The following is a 26495-nucleotide window of genomic DNA, read 5'->3' on the forward strand; positions in this document are numbered from 1 at the left end:
AATAGGGAGAAATTGTACCCACTGGCAGAAGCCTAAAGAATCAAAGGGCATAAATTTCAAGGTAATTGGTAGCAAAAGCAATATGAGAAAAAAACATTTTTACACAGCAAGTGTTTAGGGTCTGGAATGAACTGCCTGAGAGTGTAGTGGAGGCAGGTTCAATCGAGGCATTCAAGAGGGAATTGGATAATTGTTTGAAAAGAAAAAATATGCAGGGTTATGGGAAGAAGGCAGGAAAATAGCACTAGATGAAATGCTCATTCAGAGTGCTAGTGCAGACACGATGGGTCAAATGGCCTCCTTCTGCATTGTAATAATTCTGTTATTCTGTGTTTTAAATAAGACTACACCCCCCCCCCATCCCTGGCCAAAAATGTTTGCACTGCCTTCAAGCATGTGGCATCAGATCATGAGCACCTGGTTCAGAAAAAAAGTTTAAATCACATTCACCACACAAATGCCAGTAAATGACCATCTCCAACAAGAGAGAATCTAACCATCTTCCTTTGACATTCAATGGCATTACCATCGCTGAATCCCCCACCACAACATCTTGGGGGCTACTATTGACCAGAAACTGAACCAACCCAGCTTTATAAATACTGTGGCTACAAGAGCAGGTCAGAGGATGGGAATTCTGCAGAGAGTATCTCACTTCCTGACTCCCCAAATCCTGCCCGCCATCTACAAGAGACAACTCAGGAGTGTGATAGAATACTCTCCACTTGCCTGAATGAGGGCAGTTCCAACAACATTCAAGAAGCTCAACACCACCCAGGACAATGCAGCCCTCTTGATTGGCACCCCATTCACCACCTTAAACATTCACTCCCTCTACCACCAACACACAGTGGCAGCAGTGTGTACCATCTACAAGACGCACTGCAGGAACTCACCAAGGCTCCTTCGACAGCTCCTTCCAAACCCACGAGCTCTATTGCCTAAAAAGACAGAGGAACATCACCATCTGCAAGTTTTCTTTCAAGCTATACATCATCCTGACTTCAAGCTAATTTGCCATTCATTCACCATTGTTAGATCAAAATTCTGCATCTCCCTCGCTAACAACATTGTGGGTGTACCTGCACCACATTGGGCAGCAGCTGAAGATCACAGCTCACCACCACCTTTCTCAAAGGCAATTAGTGATGGGGCAATAAATGCTGGCCTAGCTAGAAATGCTCACATCCCATGAAAAGATATAAAAAACAGCATCACGTTCACTGAGAACCACCTTGGAAGTCCGCAGAGCGATGAAAGGGTTTGCAATGGAGGCTTATTCCATCCTGAATGCGAAGGTATAAGGGAGATATGGCAGAGACAGAGGCCTGGACACCGGCATAGGGTGGAGCCTGGATGCCGACAGGAGGCGGGGCCTGGTCTTCGACACGGGGCAGGATCTGGGCACTGACATGAGGCGGGGCCTGGTCTCCGAAAGGGGCGGGGCCTGCACTCGGGGGGCGGGGCCTGGTTTTCGACACGGGGCAGGACCTGGGCACTGACAGGAGGCGGGGCCTACACTCGGGGGGCGGGGCAGCGGTTGTTGAGGTTTCTGCATCAAGCTTGAATCTCGAATTCCAGCTGTTTTCAGGTGGCGTTTTCTTTGAGCCGAGATGATGAACGTAGTCGGGTTTGGGGCCATCAGGTCAGTTTAACAGCGGGAGCGCTTCAAGCCTGACGGAGGAGGGAGTGTCCCACATCTTAAAGCAGCCTTTGTACCTCCCCAGTGAAAATCAGTTTACCTGTTGTGACCAGGCCTCAGTTTGGGTGAGAGGGAGGTTGGGAGTAACTATTGGTAATTGGCCCGTCGTTTGCGTGTAATATCCCTAGTTTCCATCTATATTATTCCTGAGGCTGAATCTTCGTCTGGGACAGGGAAAACCGGATCTGCGCACTCTCTCGGCTCGCAAATTGCACACCTGGCCCATGTGTGGAGCTATTTTTGTCTTCACACAGGGGTCAGGCTCGCAGTTTGTGAGCCACTATTGGAGAGCGTCAGGAGTGTGGATGCAGAGGTGGGCTGGTTGGAAGGCCAGCCTTGGTTCTTCAATACAGCAAACGAGCTCCCACAGAGTTTAAAGGTCCTCTAAACCTCAACCCCCATCCCAACCCATGCCCCCTCAGATCGCCCATGTATACTTTATAGCCATTCACCCAGTATGCCCCATGTACATTCCTCAGGAGCCATGCAATAACAATGGGAATTATTTTAAAATCATTGGAAATACCTCTAACAATCTAAGAAAACCCTGAATGCAAAGACATTATCATGGACAAAAACACCCAAAGAAAAACTTGTAATTCTTTTAAGCTTCAATGAGGTTTGCTGTAGTATGTTGCAGAACTGAGCATTTTATTTTTCTCTACTATCCTCTCTGCTGGGGAGGTGTCAATAAAATCTGTTCAATAATGGTTGCCTGCAGCTGAGCATGTGTTAGTCTTATTCAGTGCAATGCACAATGGAAAGATTGGGATGGAATTTTAATTTACATTTAGGTCAAGGCTATCTCCTGTGAGGGTTAAGAGTCATTGTTCTGCTGAGGTTTAGAGCGAGATTGTTGGATTAACTTCGTTAAGAGCACACCGGGATAGTCTGCATGAAAGCAGCGGCAAGACGCTTTTTTTTTGGCCTCCAAAGATAGCTAGAGGTATTGAAGAATTGTTGAAAATTCGTATGTCTTACTCAGAAATATTTCAAACTCTTCTGACATACATTGTGGACCATTATCTGACGCCATCCCATAGATTGCAGACCAATTTCTCAAAACCTCAATAATTTTGACACTTGTGGTATTGGGTATATACTCAACATTTATCTACTTGCGATAGCTAGCGATTAAAACAAGGTACTCTTTTCCTTCCACTTCAAAGAAATTGACATGTACTCGTTCCCACAGTTTTCTTTTGTTTGACCATGGAATAAGAGGATTGGTTGGATAACAAGTTGTGAAGTGTAGCTCAGAATGAGAAATGACATGCCTCCCCACCCAGATGAAATTCAGCCCCTGGTATCTGGTCTCAATAACCAGCCCCACTGTCTGATACCTGTGTTCACCTCCTCCCCTGTATGTTATATCTTCAGTATCCAACATGTGTGTGTATTTGCTAATCTACCTGGACTGGGTGATAGCTCCTGCAACATGCCAAGTCTCTGATAATCAGATTTACTGCCTACTATCCCTAGTTACCAGCCCGTGTGTATAATGTCCTTGGACTCCAGCCCTATTATACCCCCAAAAATTGATAATACATATAATATCTTTAGTAACCAGGCTCTATGTATGTCACGTTCACAGCAATCAGCACCTATGCCATTAATATTTTAGTTAACCAGGCAGGGTGTATATATTCCTTGTGTGTAACAGTCCTTTTCAGATATACACTGAGGACATCAAAATCGCTCTCTCTTGACCCCTCCACTACTGCTAGTGCTGTCAGACTGTTGTCTAATGTACAGTCTTGGATGAGCTTTCTCTGATTAAGCAATGAGAAGACTGAAATCATCGTCTATGGCCCCCAGCAAAAATTCACTGCCCTCACCCTCTTCTTGGCCATTTTCTTAGATTGAACCAGACTATTTGCAACCTCAGAACTCTATTTAACCCTAAACTGAGCTTTCAAATCCCTATCCACTCATTAAAAAGACTATCGACTTCGATCACCATAACATTATCCGCCACCAACAGAATTATGAAATCTTGCTTTTAAAGAATGTTAGGTTCAAATGTTTTAATTATGCTAAAATTTTGGGTGCTGATTGCAAATACAAATTTTGTACTGTGTTGAAATGCATTATTTGCCTTAAACATAAATTGCAGTTGACGTCTATAGGTCTTAAACATGCAGTTGGATTTTACTGAAGCATCATGGTTGACAAGTGAAATTTTTGTACAATGTACACTTGAGCTGTGAAAAAATCTAGCAGCAGAGTCCTTCCAAATCTGCATCGTGACTAGCGAGAACATTTTAAGCTGTATACCAAGGTTCTTGGGTTACAGCCTGTTACTGGTGTTAACAGTAGTGTGAGCAACTTAGAGTAATTTTTATTAATATATATCAATGCCAATACATTAAATACGCCTACTGGTACCATTGCAAAATGTAATTTATGTACAAAGATTTCTCCTTTATGCTGAAATGTTACAGAGATGTACTTAGATATCAAAATTTTCCTTTTCATTTTTTTGTAAAGTTAGGTGTTTATATTTTTGAATTAGCATTAGTCCACTTAGTGGGCAATTTGTTTTAAAATGAACATAATACGATTCCAAAAAAAATCAGCAATCTGTACCATTGACACAGCTGTTGCTTACAAAAGGATTTTTTTTAAAACAGGATACTTCGAAATCGTGCCTCTGAACTGAAGTTGATTTTTTTGACGCTCGTCGTTATTTATGTGACCATACCATTTGCCTTCAAAATGTGTCCTATCATAGTGACAAAGGTCGTTTATCTTAATTTTTGTAAGTATAAATTTCATAAATCAACTGCAGCAACTTTTTTACAATATAAAATAAGCATGCTATTTAGTTTTTCTCACTCATTTCCTGAATGCATTGATACACAACTTTCATTTACATGGTGCCCTTAATGTAGAAAAATGTCCCAAGGTGAGGAGTGTAGGAGACTGTAGGAGGATGCAGAGGCCATGAGATGAGATTTTTTAATATTGGGGAACTGGGAGGCAGAGTAGATCAGCAAGGACAGGAATGGTAAGTCAGGCTTAAAGGACTCAAAACAATTGTATTTATGAGATTGGACACCATTCTTTCTGGAGTAAGGGAGCTGGGAAATTATTTTTGAGGTGCAGACCATTATTATGGAGAGACAGTTAATATTTGGAAGTATCGTATATGAAATTTTTCACACAAAGGATAGTAGAAATTTGGAATTCTCTCCGCAAAAGGCAGTGGATGCTAGGACAATTGGAGCTGTCGAAACTAAAATCAGATTTTGTTAGTTAAGGGTATTAAGGGATGTGGAGCTAAAGCTGGTAAATGAACTTAAGGCACAAACCAGTCGTGACCTAATTGAATGGTGTATCAGGCTCGAGGAGCTGAATGGCTGACTCTTGTATGAATAGAAACAGAAAATGCTGGAAAAACTCAGCAGGTCTGTTAGCATCTGTGGAGAGAGAAACAGTGTTAACATTTCAAGATCGTATGACTCTTAAGAGCTAAAGAGAAGTAGAAATGTGATGGATCTTATACTATTTAAGAGGAGGTGGAGCAGTATAGAAGATCAGGGATAGGTGGGAGCTCAGGAGAGATTGAAAAGATGTCATGGAAACAAAACAAAGGGAGTATTAAAGACTAAAGAAGGTGTTGATAGTGGCATAAAGGTAAGAATGTGTCAATAGCAGAACAAGAATCAGCGCTCTGTGAAAGCACAGCACAGAAACAAGAGACAGGTGGCCCTGTTGTGTTGGGGGGGAAGGCTAAAGAAAGATTTTTAAAAAAGAATAAATGAATAAAAATAAATTTAAAAATAATATTAACAAATTGGATTAAAAAAGATGGAGGAGAGTGTTCATGGTCTGAAGTTGTTGGACTCAATGTTAAGCCTGGAAGGCTGTAAAGTGCCTATTCAGAAGATGAGGTGTTGTTCCTCCAGTTTGTGTTGGGCTTCACTTGACCGTTGCAGCAGGCCAAGGATGGACATGTGGGCATGAGAGCAAGATGGTGTGTTGAAATGGCAAGCCACTGGGAGGTCTGGGTCATGCTTGCGGACTGAGCGATGGTGTTCTGCAAAGCGGTCACCCAGTCTGTGTTTAGTCTCACCAGTTGTTAAAAGCGCAGCCGATGTTAATTGCTGCGCAAACCTAATCCCAGAGGGAAACTTGCTTATGGGCCACAACCTTTTTTTTGTATCCTGATAATGAGAGACACACCAATCTCAGCAGTAAGAGGTCCAGTAACACTTTTGAGTTTTTAAAAATTAAAAGTAAAAGTTTTATTAACAAGAAAGAAAAGAAAATTAAAGCACACAAGATTATAGTTACACAATTACGGTTGGTCTTACAAATCATTCCCCCAAAACTGTCTACCTGGTCAAACCCACAAGTAAACACTTTCTAGGCATCACTCGCTTATAGATATTTAAATATGAAATATCCAGTAATATTACACAAGGCAAACTGCTGTAGATTCAATAAATGTGTACCACATGACCTTTACCCTCTCCCACTCTGCAATGAAATCCACTTCAGGATAAAACTGCTTGCTGCAGCCCAAGACTTCTCAACAACTCAAACAACTTCAGCCATCTCCAGCTTAACAACTCATCAGCTATCCCTGGTAACTCTAATATCCCTTTTTTCCCTTTCATCTTTGTTCCATTGCTCTCACACACCATTTTGAAACTCAAACCCATCCAACTATAAAAACTTTCCTGTTTCCATTTTGTCTTTACTTTTGAGCCAATAAAATATCAAACCCCACTACTTATTTACCTATGAACTCCTGCAAGATGCAAACATTTTTCTTTTTACTTCTGACTCCCCTTTGAAATTCAAACATCCTCTCAACTTATCTAAAAATGCAAATGTTAGATCCAACCTATTTACTTGTGCCTCAACTTAACACCTCTATCCTTTTCATGTTTCCAAAACCCCAGACAACCTGACTCCTATCAAACTCTTGCCCAGCTTAATTAAATCACAGACACAGACACCCAGCCTTCTTTACCAAATAACACAACATTCCCCCAAAATATTTTTTTAAAAATCCATTCCCACACCAAAGTAGAGGAGACCACATTGGGAGCAATGAAAACAATAGACCAAATTGAAGGAGGTGCAAGCGAATCACTGCTTCACCTGAAAGGAGTGTTTAGGGCCTTGGATGGTGAGGAGGTAAAGGGGCTGATGTTGCACCTTCTGCGATTGCATGGGAAGGTGCCATAGGAAGGGGATGAGGAGTTGGGGGTGATGGAAGAGTGGACCAGGGTGTCATGGAGGGAATGGTTCTTACGGAATGCTGACAGGAGGTGGTGAGGAGAAGACGTGGTTGGTAGTGGCATCATGCTGGAGTTCGCGAAAATGGTGGAAGATGATCTTTTGAATGCGGAGGCTGTTGGGGTGAAATGTGAGGACAAAGGGGACCTTATCATGGTTCTGAGAGGGAGGGAAAGGGTAAGGGCAGAGGTGCGGGAGTTGGGTTGGACACAGTTGAGGGCCCTGTCAACCACAGTAGGGGGGATCCCTTGGTAGAGGGAGACATGTCAGAAGCGCTGTTTTGGAAGGTAGCATCATTGGCACAGATGCAATGGAGGTGGAGCAACTGAGAGAATGGGATGGAGTCCTTAAAGGAAACAGGGTGTGAGGAGCTGTAGTCAAGGTAGCTGTGAGAGTTGGTGGGCTTGTAATGAATATTGGTGGACAGTCTATCACCAGAAATGGAGACAGAGAGGTCAAGGAAGGGAAGAGAAGTGTCAGAGATGGACCATTTGAAGGTGAGAGAGGGGTGGAAATTGGAAGCAAAACCAATAAAGCTCCAGGTCCAGACGAGAGCTTGAAGTGGCACCGATACAGCCATTGAAGAAAAGAATTGTGGGAGGGGGCCTGAGTAAGACTGGAACAAGGAATGTTCCACATACCCCACAAAAAGACAGGCATAACTGGGGCCCATGCGAGTACCCATAGCCACACCTTTTATTTGGAGCAAATGAGATAAGTTGAAGGGGAAATTGTTCGGTGAGAGAACAAGTTCAGCCAGGCGGAGGAGAATGGTGATGGATGGGTATTGTTCAGGCCTTTATTCAGGGAAGAAGCGGAGAGCCCTCAGACCATCCTGGTGGGGAATGGAGGTGTAGAGGGATTGGATGTCCATGGTGAGGAGGAGGCAGTTAGGACCTGGAAGCTGGAAATTGTTGATATAACATAAGGCATCAGAGGAGTCGCAAATGTAGGTGGGAAGGGACTGCACAAGGAGAGAGAGAATGGAGTCAAGACAGAAAGAACTGAGTTCCATGGGGCAGGAACAGGTTGACACGATGGGCCTACCAGGACAGTCCTGTTTGTGGATTTTGGGAAGGAGGTAGAAGCGGGCTGTGCAGGGCTGGGTAACTGAGGTTGCAAACTCTGAAGGGAAGATCTTGAGAGGAGATAAGGTCAGTGACAGTCCTGGAACTTTTACCTTGCATGAATAATATTGAAGTAACGAAGGGTGTAGTTGAAAGATCTAGTGGATTAGTAGACTCATTACTTGGTGTACAAAATCACTGCAGAAATACAATCAAAGCAAATAGAATGTTGAATTTATCACCAGGAGAGAAGGGTACAAGCTAAAAGAGACCATATGGGTGCAATTGATCTCTGCCAGTAATATGGAATGGCTCATGGTGAGTTAGCAGCCCTTTTTATACAGTGCCCAATTTTCTTAACTTCAATGAGAAAGAAAATCAAGTTTGTGCAGAATGGCTGTTGAATTGCAACCAGTCTGCTTTACGTTACTGACGAGGACCAATTTCACCTCCATGATGAATTGTACAGTGCCCCACTCACTAGCATTGAAGAAATAAATTATGAAGATATACTGGAAAAAATTGGCATTTCAGTCCTGAAAGGAAGTAAATGAGAGTACTATTTAAGATACGAGAAAGTAGTATATAAAAGGTAAATCTGGATCATTACTTCAAATTTATTTATTCATTCACAGGATGTGAGTGGCTAGGCCAGCATTTATTGCCCATCCCTAATTGCCCTTGAGAAGGTGGCGGTGATCCGCCACATTGAACCGTTGCAGTCCATGTGATGTAGGTACACCCACAGTGCTGTTACGAAGGGAGTTCCAGGATTTTGACTCAGCGACAGTGAAGGACCAGCGTTATAGAGCATGGTGCATGGCTTGGAGAGGTGGTGGTGTTCCCATGCATCTCCTGCCCTTATCCTTCTTGGTGATAGAGATTGCAGGTTTGGAAGGTGTTGTTGAAGGAGCCATGGTGAGTTGCTGCAGTGCACCTTGTAGATGGTATACACTGCTGCCCCGTGCATTGGAGGGAGCAAATGTTGGATGGAGTGCCAATCAAACGGGCTACTTTGTCCTGGATGGTGTCAAGCTTCTTGAGTGTTGTTGGAGCTGCACTCATCCAGGCAAGAGGGGAATATTCCATCACACTCCTGACTTGTGCCTTGTAGATGATGGACAGACTTTGGGGAGTCAGGAGGTGAGTTACTCACTGCAGAATTCCCAACCTCTGATCTGCTCTTGTAGCCACAGTATTTATATGCCTGGTCGGGCCCAGTTCAGTTTCTGGTCAATGGTAACCCCCCCACCCCAGGTATCAATAGTGGGGCAGATGGTTAAATTCTTGGAGATGATCATTGCCTGGCACTTGTATGGCTGAACATTACTTTCCACTTATCAGCTCAAACCTGAATGTTGTCCAGGTCTTGCTGTACAAGGGCACAGACTGCTTCAACATCTGAGGAGTCGCGAATGGTGCTGAACATTGTGCAATCATCAGTGAACATCCCCATTTCTGACCTTATGAGGGAGGGAAAGTCATTGATGAAGCAGCTGAAGATGTTTGGGCGTAGAACACTACCCTGAGGAACGCCTGCAGTGATGTCCTGGGACTGAGATGATTAACCTTCAATAACCACAACCATCTTTCTTTGTGCTAGGTATGACTCCAACCAGTGGAGAGTTTTCCCCCTGATTCCCATCGACTTCAGTTTTTCTAGAGCTCCTTGATACCACCCTTGGTGAAATGCTGCCCTGATATCAAAGGCAGCCACTCTCATCTCACTACTTGAGTTCAGCTCTTTTTGTCCATGCTTGGACCAAGGTTGTAATGAGGTCAGGAGCTGAGTGGCCCTGGCAGAACCCAAACTGAGCATTAGTGGGCTGGTTGAACCATGAAGGTAGGATGAGGGGCACAGGTTCATATGTAACACCCCAAGGTCAGGGATTCCACAATTCAGGTACAGAGTAAAACCAAAAGAAAAGAAAAATGCGGTACTAGATATCTGAAATAAAAACAGAAAGCAATGGACATTCTCAGCAAGTCTGACAGCATCTGTGTAGAGAGAAATAAGAGTTATTGTTTCAGGTCGATGAGAGCTCCGATGAAAGATCATTGGCCTGAAACTCAAATTCTGTCTGGCAGCACCTGTGGAGAGGGAAACAGAGTAAAACCACTTTTACTTTGCTTTACCAACATATCTTAACCTTAGCTTCAGTGTAGGAACAGTTGCTCAGCGTGAATATTCCTGTTTCCCTACATCAGCCCTGAGCGATAAGGAAACAGGGTTGAAATTCACTATTCATTTCAGAAGGCCTGAAGGCACATAGCTACATAAAATATTTATTAGAACAGTTTGGTTAACTTTGGAATCTAGAACTCAGAAGTGAAAATGTCTATTGCACTATTCAATCCTGTTCCATACAGATCCACCAAGTAACTTTCCTCCATAGATTGTGCACAATCTATCCTGTTGCAGATTTTACCTATTTAAATTATCCACTTTCTCTCAGAAATATAATTCCTGAAGATAATTAAGTGAAAGTTCAGAATACCAATTCTGAATGAATTGTAATTCTGTATGCTAATGATGAGAAAAATATCAATGTTGCTTATTTATAAAGCTAGTTAGGAGATTATAAAAGAAAGTGGCATTTCCAAAATTCTACATTGTCATTGAGATTTTAATTTTTCTATTACAGTGCGACGGCCATTTATTGATTTTAAACAGCCTGCACACTATTTACTGAACCACACTCTAAATTTATATCTTACGCCCGAAGAAGGAATTACAGTAGGGGTTTGGTAAGTGCCAAATAATGAAGCCTAACAGAAAAATCTAATAGATCTGTGTACTTGTCAAACAAAATCACCTTGTCTTTAAATTAAACCATACATTTTTTTGATTGCTGTAGAATATTGTTTAAATTGCACAAAAATTTGCATTTGTATAGCACTTAATTCATTGTCCTTAGAAATATGTTTACTTTGAAGTGTATGGATTGTTGTTACATAGGCAAATGTGGCAAATGTTTTCACATAGGACAGCCTAAGAAACATTGATAAGAGTGATCTATTAATCTGATTTTGATGTTATTGGTTTAGGGAAAGCATGTTACCAAAACAGGGAGAACTTTCTGCTCTTCCTCGATAGTGCTTTGCGATCTTTAGTGTCCATCAGAACCACTGGAGGCTAGGGGCACTGGAGTTGTGGCTTTTCATTTCGTTTAGTGCTGCACTCCTGCTCCCCACACCGTCTCCACATTCATCTTTATAACAATTACCTTTTTGGTGGCAGCCTCCAGTGGTTTCTTTAAAAACCACATTTTAGACTTGGTTATCCTGAACCCAGTGGGCCCAGTGTGGCTGCATTCAGGGCACCCCAATTTCGGGAAGGGGCCCTGAAACAGGCATTTGACTCCTTATTTGCATATGCAAAGGAGCTAATGTCTGTTTCAATAATGGGCTCTGGATGCCTAAACTTCAGCCTTTACCAATATGGTGGGTGTTGCACTTCCTGCTGAGTATGCGCGCAATGTTTGAATGCCATATTCGATACTTAGGTAACAATTTTACACTTGTAAAATTGCCCTGATCTCAAGGAGTTTCTAGGCTATGATCCTTTCAAGCCATAAACATTTAAGTTGGGTAGAAGTATTAATTTTTAAAAAAGCATGGAACATAATTGTTTCCCTGTATGGAATATTTACTGAACACAAATTTATGAAATCAAATGTAAATCTAATCAAATGGAAACTGCCTTCTTAATGAACCACAACTGAAATCAAATTGTGGCAAATTTCATCTTGCAGGAAACAATTATTTGTATGGGTTTGGATATTTTATCAAAAACAATCATTTCCCTCTCTTAAGCAAGATCTAAAAAGAGATGATCTGGTTATTTATTTCACCAGCTGTGTGTAGATCAGCTGCCACATTTCCAACAATTACAACAATGACTACACTTTGAAAGTGCATCATTGGCTGTAAAGCATCTTGGTAAATTCTGAGGTGTAAAAAATGCTATATGAATACATTTGTTCATTCTCTTTTTCCTTCTTTTGCTCCTACTAATCCCCTGTAGTCTGGACACCTATAGTAGCTTTTCTTATTAAAGAGTGTTACAACCGGGACGGGAGGAGTACGCAGTTGATCTAGGCCCACTTCTCCACAGGTCGCAACATTAGTGTAAATGTTTAATTCACTCACCAAAATGACCAATTATTTACTTTTGTTACTGTTAGACCCAGAATAAAAAAGACTTTAACAAGGCTTCTTACGATAAACTCAGAATGGCTGATTATTATAAAATGAAACTTATTTTTTAAAACAAATTGCAAGAACTGGCTGACACACAATTTGTATACTGTAAGTCTAATTATCTATCCCTTTTAAAATATCCCAGCGTGCAGGCATGCACGCACATGCACACACACATGGGACAAACAAATAGGGTCTCTGCAGAGGTGGACAGTTGAAGACAAACTTTATTAAAACAAAGGATGAGGGTCACAAAGTTTTGATGCTGTCAATCTGGAGCTCCCTCGTGTGAAGACAGGTGGCTAGTCCCATTAGGTATCTGGAGCTTTTCACCAACAGCTTCAGCGTGGAGGAGAATAGAGCCGGGTCAATTCTTCTTGTCTCAGCTTCTCAGATTTCCAAATACAGACACATTCCACTGAGATGAGGATTCCTAGCTGGATACTGATAGCCACACTGCATTCAGGCAAGGCAAAGAGAATGTGAGCTGGGCAGCTTTTCCCCTCCCCTTCTCAGTTCATTCCCAGCTGAGTTCAAAAACAAGTTCAAAACACAAAGCTTATCTTCATCAGGTGATTTCCAATAAATCACCAGTTCCTTTGCCTTTAAAACAGTTTCTTTCCCCCAGCCATTAAAGTAATTACTGTTCAAATAATCAAATAGTTCTTCTCCTCAAGTACCATGCAGGTCAGGTGATTTCTTGGAAAAAGCATGCTTGCTCACAGTCCAAGGTGAACTTATGACCTTTTAAAAAAAAAATCCCAGTGTCCAAATAATGCAGTGCCCTTACAAATTTTAAAAGAAAATAGAGTTCTTGAAGATATGGTTTCCCAACACAGTCCTGGTTGCTTCAAGGTTCCACCCTTGACTTCCCTCCTATTCTTCATTGTGTTGCTTCTGTGATGTTATCTATAAGCATGGGGTAAGGTTCCATTGTATATGCTGATAACTTTGAGCTTTACCTCTCAACCACCATCCTGGATTTCATATACCGTAGATTACAGCACACAAGTCGACCTGAAATACACGACAACCTCATTTTTTTGGCACCAAGATTCAGGCGAAGACCTATACTTGGCACATAAGTCGACACACCCTCCCATTCTTCAGCGAATAAAGACATGTTTAGGACTATACTCACATTAGGGGTAGGCCTCAATTTTTCAACTCAGAGATACATGTTTAGGGTTATACCCACCTTGTAAGTCAGTGCATGGGATTACACAGGCAATACGGGCCATGTTGCCAAGAAGTTCCCCAGGAGTTTAAGACATGCCCACACAGAGCAGATCGTGCATGGCGATCAACGAGCAGAAATGGGTCCTCCTGCAAAAAGAATGAAGTACGAAGCTGGTTTCATGCTAAAAATTGTAACATTTGTTAACTCGTCAAATAACTGCAGCGAGTGAAGTCAGTGTTAGTGAAAAACTGGTGCAAGAATGGAAGAAAAACAAATCCGTACTGAAGAAGATGCTCAAGATAAATTCACCATCAGAACAGGACTAGCCACTGGTCTGTTCTTGAGAAGCATGCATTGGAATGGGTCCTCGAAAATCATGAGCACGGTTGCATCATCACCAGAAATGCATTGTGTACATATAGTACACACTTAAGTAGGCCAAATCAAACCTGGAGTCCAGCAAAGATTTCAGAGCAACAGGTAGTTAGTCTAGCTAGTTTATGGACAAAAAATGTCTAGCGTTGCGACAGAAGACCAATTTCTCTAAGAGACTACCAAAAGACCTTGATGCCAAAATTACCAGTTTCCAGCCATTCATGATGAGACAGTGGCAAAAGTACGAGTACCCTTTACATCAAATCGGCAACATGAATGAAACGCCCATGAATTTTGATATGCCCAGCAACCGAACTGTGAAAATGTTCGAAAACAATTCTAGTGAAAACCACAGGACATGAGAAAACAAGATTCACTGTAGGACTAGCCTGCAAGGGCGACGGAACAAAGTTAAAGCCTATGGTTATTTTCAAATGTAAAACCATGCTGAAGATGAAGTGCCCTGCAGTAGTTTTTGTGCAAGTTCATGACAACAGTTGGATGGATGAGGATGGAGGGAAGTTATGGATCCATAATGCATGGAATAGATGACCCTGTGGCCCATGCAAAGAATGCAGTTTATTAGTGTGGGGCATGTTCAGATCCCATATAACCGATGAGATCAAGAGGCGCCCGCGAAAACATAAATTTCAAATTGCAGTTGTACCAAGGGTCTAACGTCTGTATTTCAACCTTTGGGTATGTGCCTCAACAAGCCATTCAAGAATCAGATTCACGTTGAATGGATGGTGGATGGTTGATGGAAATAAAACCTTCACAAAGAGTGGAATATGCATGCTAACTGGCTTGATGTTTTGTGTGGTTTTGTCAACAAATTGTGGGATGTTATTAGTGCACAAACTGTCATCAGATTGTTCAACAAATGTGGAATATCCAATTTGATGGAAGGAAAGGAAGATGATTTGTAGAGGGATGATTATGAAATTGAAAGCACCACATCTGATCCAGAATGTGATCTTTACGATGTTGCCATAGTCAAAGTGACAGGAAAAATTCAATGAACTTTTTGTGTCAGATGATTAATTTGATGGTTTTTAAACATTATAATTGTGGTTCAAACTATCCTTGTAGAAATATTTCATTAAATAAATCGTGACACATCGATTTAATTTGAATTATGTTTTTTCTCCACATTTCAAAATAGCAATCACTCACATCTGCACCGGTGGTTTGCATTTTATGCTCGGTGTATAAGTTGACCCCCATTTTTGGAAGGATTCTTTGAGATTCAGTGGTCAACCTATATGCCACGATCTACTCTATGTTATTGTGCTGCCTGATTGCCTGTCCCACATGAAACTGGATGACCCAGAACTTCTTCGCCTTAACATGCAAAAGCTATTGTACTTTACTAAAGTCAGTAAATTTACATCTGTTCCCCCTCATTCCATTCCCCATTCTAGCTACTTGCAGGCTTACCACCGTGCACAATTTTGGTGTCCTGTTTGACTCTGACCAGAACTTGAAGCCTCGGTCGCTCCATTGCTAAAACAGCTATTTCCATTTCTATAAGCATTCCCTGCCTTCCTTTTATCTCACCTACTCCAAGTATGAAACTTCCATCTATACCTTCATTGTCACCAGGCACAAAATGTCCTTGTTGGCCTCTCCCAGTTACCTTACCCAAATTTAGTTTGTGCCACCACAGCACCCCAGTTCCCTTCCCCACTGTTTGCACTCCACCCATCCTAAAACTAAGTCCAATTTACATATCATCCTTGTCCTTGATGGCCTCTATTCACCAAAGAATTAAATTCAAAATTATTGTCTTCATTTACAGGTCCCCCCAAGACTTTGTCCCATTCTAATACTGCAAATATCCTGCAGTTCTCCATCCTTTAGCCTCTGGCCTACTGTGCATTTCCTTACCATTGGCGATCAAATTTTCAGCTATTATAACCTTGCACTTGCCGTCCCTTTTGTACTTCTTCACCTTGTTACATCTGTGCCCATAAGATGTAGGAGCAAAAGTAGGCCATTCAGCCCATCTAGTCTGCTCCACCATTCAGTAAGATCATGGCTGATCTGGTAATCCTCAACTCCACGTTCCTGCCTTTTCTCCATAACCCTTGATTCCCTTACTGATTAAAAATCTGTCTATCTCAGCCTTGAATGTACTTAATAACCCAGCCTCTACAGCCCTCTGCAGTAAAGAATTCCACAGATTGACTACCCTCTGAGAGAAGAAATTCCTCCTCACCTCTGTTTTAAATGAATGCCCCCTTACTCTGAGATTATGCCCTCTGGTCCTAGACTCTCCCACAAGGAGAAACAATCTCTCAACATCTACCCTGTCAAGCCCCCTAAGAATCTTATATGTTTCAATAAGGAAACTTCTCATTCTTCTAAACTCCAATGAGTACAGGCCCAACCTACTCAACTTCTCCTCATAAGAAAATCCCTCCATCCCCAGGATCAACATAGTGAACCTTTTCTGGACTGCCTCCAATGCCAGTATATCTTTCCTTAGGCAAGGGGACCAAAACTGTTCACAGTATTCTAGGTGTGGCCTAATTAGTGCCTTGTATAGTTTTAGCAAGATTTCTCTATTTTTATACTCCATTCTCTTTGAAATAAAGGCCAACATTCCATTTGCCTTACCAATTACCTGCTGAACTTGTTTGCTAGCTTTTTGGGATTCATGCACAAGGACACCCAAATCCCTCTGTGCTGCAGTTTTCATCAGTCTTTCTCCATTTAAGTAATATTCAGCTCCTCTATTCTTCCTGCCAAAGTGCATAGCCTCACACTTTCCTATATTACATTCCATCTGCTACGTTTTTGCCCACTTACTTAACCTGTCTGTATCCCTCTGTAGACTCTTTGTGTCATCCTCACCACTTGCCTTCCCACCTATCTTTGTGTCATCTGCAAACTTGGCGATAGTACATTCACTCCACTCATCCAAGTCATTAATATATATTGTAAATAATTGTGGCCCCAGCACTGATCCCTGTGGCACTCCATTAGTTACAGGTTACCATCCTGAAAATGCCCCCTATACCCCAACTCTCTGTCTTCTATTAGTTAGCTAGTCCTCTATCCATGCTAATATACTACCCCCAACACCATGGGCTCTTATGTTACTAGGTAACCTTATATGTGGTACCTTATCAAATGCCTTTTGGAAATCTAAATATATTACATCTACTGGTTCCCCTTTATCTATCTTGCTTGTTACCACCTCAAAGAATTCTAATAAATTTGTCAGGCATGATTTCCCCTTCATGGAGCTATGCTGACTCTGCTTGATTAGATTATGCATTTCTAAATGCTCTGCTATTATATCTTTTATAATAGACTCCAACATTTTCCCAATGACAGATATTAAGCTAACTGGCCTATAGTTAACTGTTTTTGGTTCCCCTCCCTTATTGCATAGGGGTGTTACATTGGCAGTTTTCCAATCCTCATGGACTTTTCCAGAATATGAGGATTCTTGGAAGATTACTATCAGTGCATCCACTATCTCTGCCTTCAAATGTTTTCTCAAACCATGTCTCTTTGGTCATGCATTTGATCACTTCTCTCAACTCTAATTTCTGCCTGGTTCCTGAACCCTTCCAACTTTGCGGCTGTTTTGCTGTGTTAGACGTGCTATGTTTGATTGAAAGTGTATGTTGTAGTTATCATACCTTACATTATCCGTTTAAAAACTTTGTCTAGGAAAAAATAGATCATGAGAATTGAGAAGTTATATCCAACAGTAAACATTTTCCTTGATGTAGTTAATATTTGATTTTTAACAGAGTTAGATATTTTTTCCTTCATTATGAATAGGACTCCTTTTTCTAGGTTTACTATACCAGACAAGAGATGGCATGAAGCTAGCGGGAAGGACCAGCAGTGGTATGAAGCTGCCCTGGGAGATGATAATCCAGTAATAGTTTACCTTCATGGGAATGGAGGCAGTAGGTGATGCATTTTTAAAGCAGAAATAATTATTTAATAATTAGAATCCGTATCACATTTACTAATATTTAGTGGACTCACATATTGGTGTTTTCAGTTATATTTCTGTGTAGTAATTAAACATTTTGTTGATTAAATTTAGAGCTGTAGGACACAGAGTTGAACTGATAAAGGTAAATATTAATTTGCTTTCATCAGTGCATATTTTCCTAGGCTCTGTATCAAGTCAATGCCTGTTTTCCCCATGTAATTAATACTTTTATCATTTATAGTTAATTGTCTTGTTAACAGTTAAATGTATAGAACTAAACATTAGTGTTTTGTAGGTGTGTTCATCTTACATAAAATATTGAGATATTTAATGAGAATATTTAACAAGAATTTGTTTAACCTAATAGCTGCAATGCTAGAAAGAGAGACTCTTCATGCATCAGGTAACTAACAACTGTACTTTCAAACTCTCAATTGCCTTGCCTTTGACCTTACATTCACAGCAATAACTTGTAGTTAGCTATCTGTCCATTCAACCACTCCCTCACCTCCATCTTTTATGCCCTTATTTTCATTAAAGTCTTTACACAATCCCATTCCGGTTGTTCCCCAAGTATGATACCCATCTTTGCTATCTCAGATCCAAGGTGTGCAGGTTGATAATATCTGGCGCATAACTGACTTAGCCATCCATCACCAGATCTGGCTGGTTCACATCAAGCACTATTAGGCCTCACTCTCTTCTACCAAAATTGCTCAGTACTCCAGGATTGTCTTGGAGAGTAAAAATAACCCCAGTTTCTTTTATTCACTATAAACCATCTTAAACCCCTCACCTCTCCTCTACCTATATCTCCAACAAATGCGAGGAGCTCAGGGGTGACCTTGTCAGAAAGATTAACACCATCCATTCAACTGCCTCTGCTACTTTCCCCTTGTCCAAGTAATCAAACCTCCATCCAGCCATAGTCCTCGTAATATTCTTAAAATTATCTTTTTTGTTAATAGGTTTAAGTGTTCACTGTCCGCAACTTTAATACTTTATATAAAGAAATAAAAGATTGTCTGTCCTCTACCATATCTTATATCGCTATATCAAATCTCACTCACCTATTCCCCCTTTGCTTGCTAGTCTATATCCTCCAGTGTGTCTCTTCCAATTTGCATCCTTGTGCTTCAATCCCTTCATGGCCCGTACTATCTCTATCCTATTCCTGCAATACAATTCCTTTAGAACTCCCCACTCATTCAACTATGGGCTTTTGGGTGTATTCCCTCCCTTCACGGAATCATTTGCTGCTGCCTTCAGCTACCTAGGCCCCATACCCTGGAGTTCTCTTCCTTCACCCCTCCTCTTTAATGCCCTCCTTAGAACAACCACCTTGACCAAAGTTTTTTGTAATCCTTTGTAACATTTCTTTTTTTGGCTTGGCATCAATTTTTGTCTGATTATGTGTCTGCGAAGCATTGTGGTACTTTATTTTGACATTAATAGCACTTCATAAATGCAAGTTGTTGAATGATCTTAGATTGAATTTTAGTCTACATTTATTCTTGTGCTTGATGTGTAGAGTAATCCTTGGTCAGGCCATTGGGGCAGAGGAAATAAAACTGTGTATAGGAATTCTTTCTCTTGCTTTAAAATATACCCATTGGCGGATTGATGAAAGAGCAACATTGACAATGTATTTAGAAAGCTCCAACGCTATCATTTCAGCTAAGGCGCATAGAATAATATGGGAACTGTAGAATATTATGAAATGCAATGTGATAAGCAGTTATGAATAGATCTGATTTGTAAGTTATTTTGGGTTTATGGTTGAGTGAATACCTGCAAGATTCCTTCTTCCGTAGATGCTGAGTGCACACGGGTTCCACGTATTAGCTCTAGACTATCGAGGTAAGAATGAAAATTCTCATTGTTTGAAAGATTTCTCTCTGTTAAGCGTACAAAATTTAGCTACCATAGTGACCTATCATATGCTATAGCAATACCATCCTGAGCAGGCTAAATCTTGTCTGAAGCTTTATGATAAAATATAGCAGCATGAAAAATACTTTTGTATAAGTTAAGACAACATTATACTGTTTAAACCATTACCAGAAAATAATATATTGATTTAATTTGCATCAGGATGGGCAGATTCTACTGGTGAACCTAGTGAAGCAGGAATTACCACAGATTCGTTATACCTCTTTGAGTGGACCAGAGCTCGGAGTGGGAAAAGTCCTGTGTGTCTATGGGGACACTCCCTAGGCAGTGGGCAAGTATTAAATGACTTCTTCATGTGTAAAGAAGGACATCAAAATATAAAACACCACGCATTATGTAAATACTGAATATATATAGCTTTGGGAATTGATAGCAAACAACTTCTCAATAGACTTATAGCAGTGATATAAACCACCCCACTGTGTTAAGCCTATATTATATGGGGGATTCTGATTATCAGTAAACACAGTTGTTGGAGGAGAACAAAAATCCTGAGTTTGGTAGCATATATACTACACTTAAAAACCCTACTCCTGTACCATTTTAAGATACAGTAGTGTTGTGTTTATTGTACTGGACTAACAACCCAGAGATAGTAAGTTCAGTTCCCATCATGGCAAATTGTGAAGCTGAATTCAGTACAATCTGTTCATTGAGCTAGTACCAGGGGGGAGAAAAACATCAAAGCTGTTCTACACCAGAAAGCTAAATTTTATTTTACAGAGATACACATTACAAACATGCACCCTCTCGCCACCACCCTTTATATCTCTTCCTATTTATAGGAGCACAGGTGAATCCCAGTTAATGCCCACCACCTGCATACAATTAAACACAATTAGTATACAATTAACAAAAGCTGTCAAATTCTCAAAAAATGCAACTGGCTCATTCAGTGTTCATCTATGGAAGAGAACCTGCCAGCTTCACTGGTCTAACCTACATGAACTCACCCAATATGGTTAGCCCTTAGTGCTTTTTGAAGTGGCCAGCAAATCACTCTTGGCATGGGCCAGTGTCACCCAAGTCTGGAGAATGCATAATGAAGAAACTTAAAAAGGCAGTAAGATAAACTAGTCTGGGTTCAAATGGTAAGCCTGGTTAACAGTTATTTTATAATATAAAACAGCCTATGGATGAAAATAGGTTATTTTAACTATTAAAATAGCCAGTAAATACATTTGAAAGACATATTGCAAAGAGACACTTATTTTTATTACCATGGGAACACAGAAAATGGAAAATATCAAATCTAGTGTAGTATAATGCTTTACAAACATGTTCCTTTTCATTTACAGTGTTGCCACAAACACTGCACGGATCCTACATGAGAAAGGTAAAAGCATAACATTTTCTAAAGCTCAGTAATGCTCATTTATTCAACTGTGTGATAACAAATGTTTTCACAAATATTATGAAGCATGTATTGTTAAACATCAGAAAGTTGTAACCCAGTCAGGCTTCTTCCTTCCTCCCTCCTTCCAGAGATGGCAGTGGCTTCCTGGGCTCCGATTTCATGCCTCAGCTACTTCACCTCAGTGGTGATTGCATGTGTATGAGCATTAATGATGAATGCTAACAGTTTATTAACTTCACAGTGCAGTGCTGCCCTTACTTAAGATGCGCACATTCTAGTAAGGGTTGCTGGATCAGGAAGGGATCCACTCAATCTTCTCCTCCCTTAAACAGGGGCAGCCACTTATTGCAAAATACTGCAGATGCTAGAGATCTGAAATAAAAACAGAAAATGCAGGAAACATTCACCAGGTCAGGCAAAAGCTGTGGAAAGAGAAACAGAATTTTTGTTTCAGGGCAGTGACCTTTCGTCAGAATTCTACTGTCGCTCAGGTTAAGATCAGCTAACTCAACACAGATTGAGAATTTAAAGGGAACTTGCAGTCTGTATCACTGAGTTACTCACTGAGTGGAGTTGTTGACTGTTTTCTCAATCGAAAAGGATAGAAAGAAGACTGAATTGAATATTTCACTGAAAATCTGTGCTTTATTACATAGGAAGCCCAGCTGATGCTATTATACTGGAAGCTCCATTTACCTCTATGCGAGAAGAAGTAGCCCATCACCCATTTGCTGTGGTGTGTAGGAATGTTTGCTTGTATCATACCTCTGCATAAGCGTGGAAAAAAGTTCAATTAGAATAATATGTCCTTTCCATTTTTGTTTTGTTACATAAACTATAAGATGCTTCTTGCATTTTATATGTTACTAAATGCATGCATGTTTTTACCAGTTCTGATGTTTCTTCTGTTTTAATTTTTACAATCCTTGTGCTTTTCAGTGGAAAATATATTTTCCCAAGATTCCATTGCTGTAATAATAGTATCGCCAGTGTAACGTTTTACAAGTGATACTAAGACACTGTGTTGTAGTTGAATTGAATGATACTAATGCTGTAGTGTCTCCTTTTCTTTACAACTCCTGAAGGACTGAACATGTCTGAGGGCTTGTTGAGCTTCTGCCAGTTACACTGTTGTGTGCACCCTTGTTCTTAGTTTATTATTTCTTTGGGTTCAGAAAACCAGAAAGCGTTTCAACATTGGAAAATTATAATTGTCTCAAAACAGAACTAATGGTGCAGCAAGAAAGTTCCACCTTCAGTTTAAATCTAGCCCAGTCCTAGGGGATTAAATTATGTTGTGAGAGCCATAGAGCTTTAGACAAAACTATTTTGGGCAATATCAGTCAAATCTAAATCAAACCTAAGAAGTGTGAACTCATGTGCAGCAATGCCACTGAACCGGCATTCTCACTGAGATGTCTTAGGGCAGCTGATATAAGAAAATGTGCAATGTGTGAGTGACCTTCTAATGTTTGGGCTAAGGCATACTGTTGAAGTACAGTTGCTTAGCTATCTTGATGAGGCACTGGCAATCTCTGTGCCCCCAACCAACTCCATTTCAAACAAATCAAAATTGGGAATTTCCCTGCACCTTTGCTAATGGAAGAAGAATTTGCTCAGTATCATACTACAGCATCAGCATAATTAAATGTCCAAGTTTTAGCACTGGCTTTAACTAACAATATTTAACTCAGTTGTGCATGTCCCACCAAGTGAGCCAACTTGAGACACAAATCAAAAGCAAGTACCCCTTTACTACTCTAACAATTTATTCTTCCAACAGTATTACAAGCTTTTTCCTGGATTTGAATGGTTCTTTATGGATTCAATAACAGAAAATAATATTTTCTTTCATAATGTTGAAAAGTAGGTAAAATGCATATTTATTAGCTTTTGATACAATAATGTAATTAGAAGATAAAATAACCAGTAACATAGTTACAATGCTTAATTGCCTATAGTGCCTTTTTTCTGCATTTTTCCACTGTTATCTTTGTTACCTTTCTTCATTTACTGCCTAGTTTCAGACTTGGTTGCAGACTTATCAATCATAAGGATGTTTACTTACCATTGTCCTTCCTACAGGATTTGCTGAATAGAAATCAAAAAATGAATTTTCAGTCCCCCAACAGTGAGGGTCTAAAGCCCTGTCTGAAGATATAATTGAACCAGAGCCATCTTGATTTGTATTGATCAGCTACTCATTGAGTCATCAGAGAAATATGTTTACTTATCTTTCACATTATAAACAGTCATATAGTACTAAAAGCAAGGAGGTTGTGCCCCAGCTGGATTACTGTAACCAATTCTGGGCATCATTTTTAAAGAAGGATGTCAAATTGTTGGACTGGGTACAGAGAAGATTTACTAAAATGATACCAGGGCTGCGGAACTTCAGTAACATATAGAGACTAGAGAAGCTGGGATTGTGCTTCTTACACAGAGAAGGCTAAGGGGAGATTTAATTCGAACTCAAAAGATTTTGTTAGATGAAACAGGGAGAAACTCTTTCTGGTGGCAGATAGTTGGCAAAAGAATCAGAGGTGGTATGGGCACACTTTTACACAACAAAAGTTATGATCTTGGTACACTGAAAGAGTGGCGGAAGCAGGTTTAGTAATTTTGAAAAGGGAATTGGATTAGTACTTGAAGAGGAAAGATTTGTATGACTATGGGGAAAGGGCGGGGGAATGGGATTAATGGGTTAGCTCTTTCATAGAGCTGGTATTTGGGCAATGAACTGAATGGCCTTCAGTTGTGTTGTATTGTTCTATGATTGAACTGAACTTATTAACTGGGAAAAATGCCTGATAACGTGATGCAAAAAGGCTTAGCCTAGGAAGTAAATGGTTGCAAGCGTATCAATCATAAGGCCATCACATTTGTTCTAATGTAGTGATTCCTTGTGCTCTCTACGGGCTGATGTATTGATTCACATTAATTTTAGGAATATTGGGAACAAAGTAGGCTGTTTAGCCCTTTGCGTCTGTTCCGCCATTCAGCTAATTCACGACTTATCTGTACCCTAACTCCGTTTACCCATCTTTGCTCTATAGCCCTCTACTTTATGATTTTACATATTACTCATATTACAATATTGAAAGTTTTTGTGTAAATCTGAATATGTGATACTTATGAATGTATTCTGCTTTTTGGCTTTATTTCAATAAGCCAAATTTATCTTTTCAATTTAGTCTGCAGTCAATTTCTACTCCTGTGTTGATTCTGCATGCTGAAGATGATAACATTATACCATTTGAGTTGGGCAGAAAGGTACACTGGATGTAATGGCTTCTTTCGCTATATTATTCATAGGATGCCGCCTGAGGTTTGTTTTGACGCTTTTGGTTTACTAACCAGTAACAACGTTCACAAAATTGGTAACTATAAAGAAGATCATTCGGCTGCATTTCCCCATCACAGGTTTCTTTCCTAAATGATTAACTTTTACTCCAGCCAACCTATTCAGAAAACTGTTCCATTTGTGGTCATATTTTGAGTCTTAAAATCACCTTTAGCTAGTTTGAACTTGAATACCTTTAATCTCTGATTGTGGTATAATTTGAGGTAATATTCCAGATTTATCTTTTCTGTAATATTTACTATCTTGTAAACCTCCTATGAGATTCTTTCTCAGTTTTATCCTTTCAAAAACATACAAACTTGTATTCTTAAAGCAATTTTACATCCTCACATCACCCCAGAATAATTTACGATTTTAATTCCCTACATAGCACCATTGTGAGAGCACAGTCATCATCACAATAACTGCAGTAGTTCAAGGAGAAAATCCACCACCACCTTCTCAGGGCAGCTAGAGTCGGACAATAAATATGCCTTTGCCTGCATTGCCTGCATCCCAAATAAAGCATGATATTATTATGTATTAGGATCACAGTGGCGAACACTGAATTCTAGTATTTTACAAGTACAACACAAGTTAAAAAGAGAAGGATGGGCTTGGGAGCATTTTCAAATCACTTAGTCTACAAATGTCTCATTCATTTTCCGTTAATTTTTCCACATGTTTATATAGCTCTATGAAAGTCTACTGGATTCATGGATATCAGGAAGACAAGTCAAGTTTGTTTCATTTCCTGCATTTCTTGGATACAAGCATAACAACATTTACAAAGACCCACAATTGCCAGATATAATAAAGTAAGCTTTTACTTCAGTTGTTAATTCAGGAAATGAGGTTTGTAGTGTTTCAAATAATGTAACTTATTATTGAAATAAAATTTCTAAAGAATTTTCTTTGTGGCAGGATGGTGGAATGTAACAATTAGAGACTAGAGAAACTGGGATTGTTCTCCTTGGAGCAGATTTAGTTAAGGGGAGATTTAAAAGAATGTATGAAATAGGAGCAGCAGTAGACCACACAGCCCATTGAGCCTGCTTTGCCATTCAATACGATCATGGTTGATCTTGGGTTTCAACTCCATTTTGCCGCCTGCTCCCCATATCCCTTAATTCCCTGCATTACCAAAAATCATGTCTATTTCAACCTTAAATGTATTCAGCGATGGAGCATTCACAACCTTCCGGAGTAGAGAATTCCAAAGATTCACAACCCTTTGAGTGAAGAAATTTCTCCTCATCTCAATCCTAAATGATTGGCCCTTAAGCTGAGACTGTGCACGTGTGTTTTAGATTCCCCAACCAGTGGAAACAATCTCTCAGCGTACACCCTATTGAGCCCCCTTCAGAATTTTGTAGGTCTCAATGAGATCACTGCTTATGCTTCTAAACTCCAGAGAATATAAGGCCAATTTACTCAGCCTCTTATCATAGGACAACTCCCTCATCCCAGGGACCAATTCAGTGAACCTTTACTGTATCAAGTTCAATGCAAAAGTATATCCTTTCTTAAATCTGGAGACCAAAACTGCACACAGTACTCCAGATGTCGTCTCACCAAAACCCTGAACAACTGTAGCAAGGGTTCTTTATTCTTATACTCCAATCCCCTTGCAATTAAGGCCAACATGCCAATTGCCTTCCTTAACAGAGGCATTCACATGGGTATTAAAGTTTTTGATAGAACAGATAGGGTGAAATGTTTTTCTGACAGAAGAGTTGGTAACCAGAGGACACAAATTGGTTAATGAACCAAGGGAAATGAGAATTTTTTAAATCAGTGAGCAGTTATAAACTGGAATACAGTACCTGAAAGGTTGTAGAAGCAGATTCAGAAGTAACTTTCAAAGGGAATCAGATCAGAACATGAAAAGGAAAAAAATGCAAGGCTATGGGGAAAGAGTGGGACGACTTGGATAGCTGTTTCAAAGAGCCTGCACAGCATGTTAGGCCAAATGGCAGTGTCCTTTCTGTAAGATTCAATGAATCTATATTATCCATGGAATTGTGCAGAGAAAACATTTTCAACATAGGCAATAGTTCCACTGAGGCTGGGGCCCAATATTGATATTCATTCAGCA

The 26495-nt window shown here is 40.2% G+C and overlaps 1 protein-coding gene across 7 annotated transcripts in view; it reads left to right on the forward strand.

The window, feature by feature from the left end:
- Nucleotides 1-1514: 1514 nt before the first annotated feature.
- LOC144693125 (lysophosphatidylserine lipase ABHD12-like) overlaps nt 1515-26495 on the forward strand; it is a 31369-nt gene continuing 6388 nt past the window's right edge. For 3 of the 7 annotated variants that reach the window (XM_078562563.1, XM_078562565.1, XM_078562562.1), the window contains exons 1-12: nt 1515-1645; nt 4336-4463; nt 10668-10770; nt 17597-17716; nt 17856-17886; nt 19559-19604; nt 19839-19968; nt 20996-21033; nt 21711-21790; nt 22838-22920; nt 24249-24327; nt 25091-25215. In XM_078562563.1, coding sequence (XP_078418689.1) covers nt 1614-1645; nt 4336-4463; nt 10668-10770; nt 17597-17716; nt 17856-17886; nt 19559-19604; nt 19839-19968; nt 20996-21033; nt 21711-21790; nt 22838-22920; nt 24249-24327; nt 25091-25215 — 995 coding nt within the window. In that variant the 5' untranslated portion in view covers nt 1515-1613. Of the gene's footprint in view, nt 1646-1956; nt 2016-4335; nt 4464-10667; nt 10771-17596; nt 17717-17855; nt 17887-19558; nt 19605-19838; nt 19969-20995; nt 21034-21710; nt 21791-22837; nt 22921-24248; nt 24383-25090; nt 25216-26495 lie in introns of all 7 variants that reach the window. The other 4 variants (XM_078562566.1, XM_078562567.1, XM_078562564.1 and 1 more) reach the window with 3 other exon arrangements.

The sequence above is a fragment of the Cetorhinus maximus genome, chromosome 18 (genome assembly GCF_964194155.1).
Source record: "Cetorhinus maximus chromosome 18, sCetMax3.hap1.1, whole genome shotgun sequence".
NCBI lineage: Eukaryota > Metazoa > Chordata > Chondrichthyes > Lamniformes > Cetorhinidae > Cetorhinus > Cetorhinus maximus.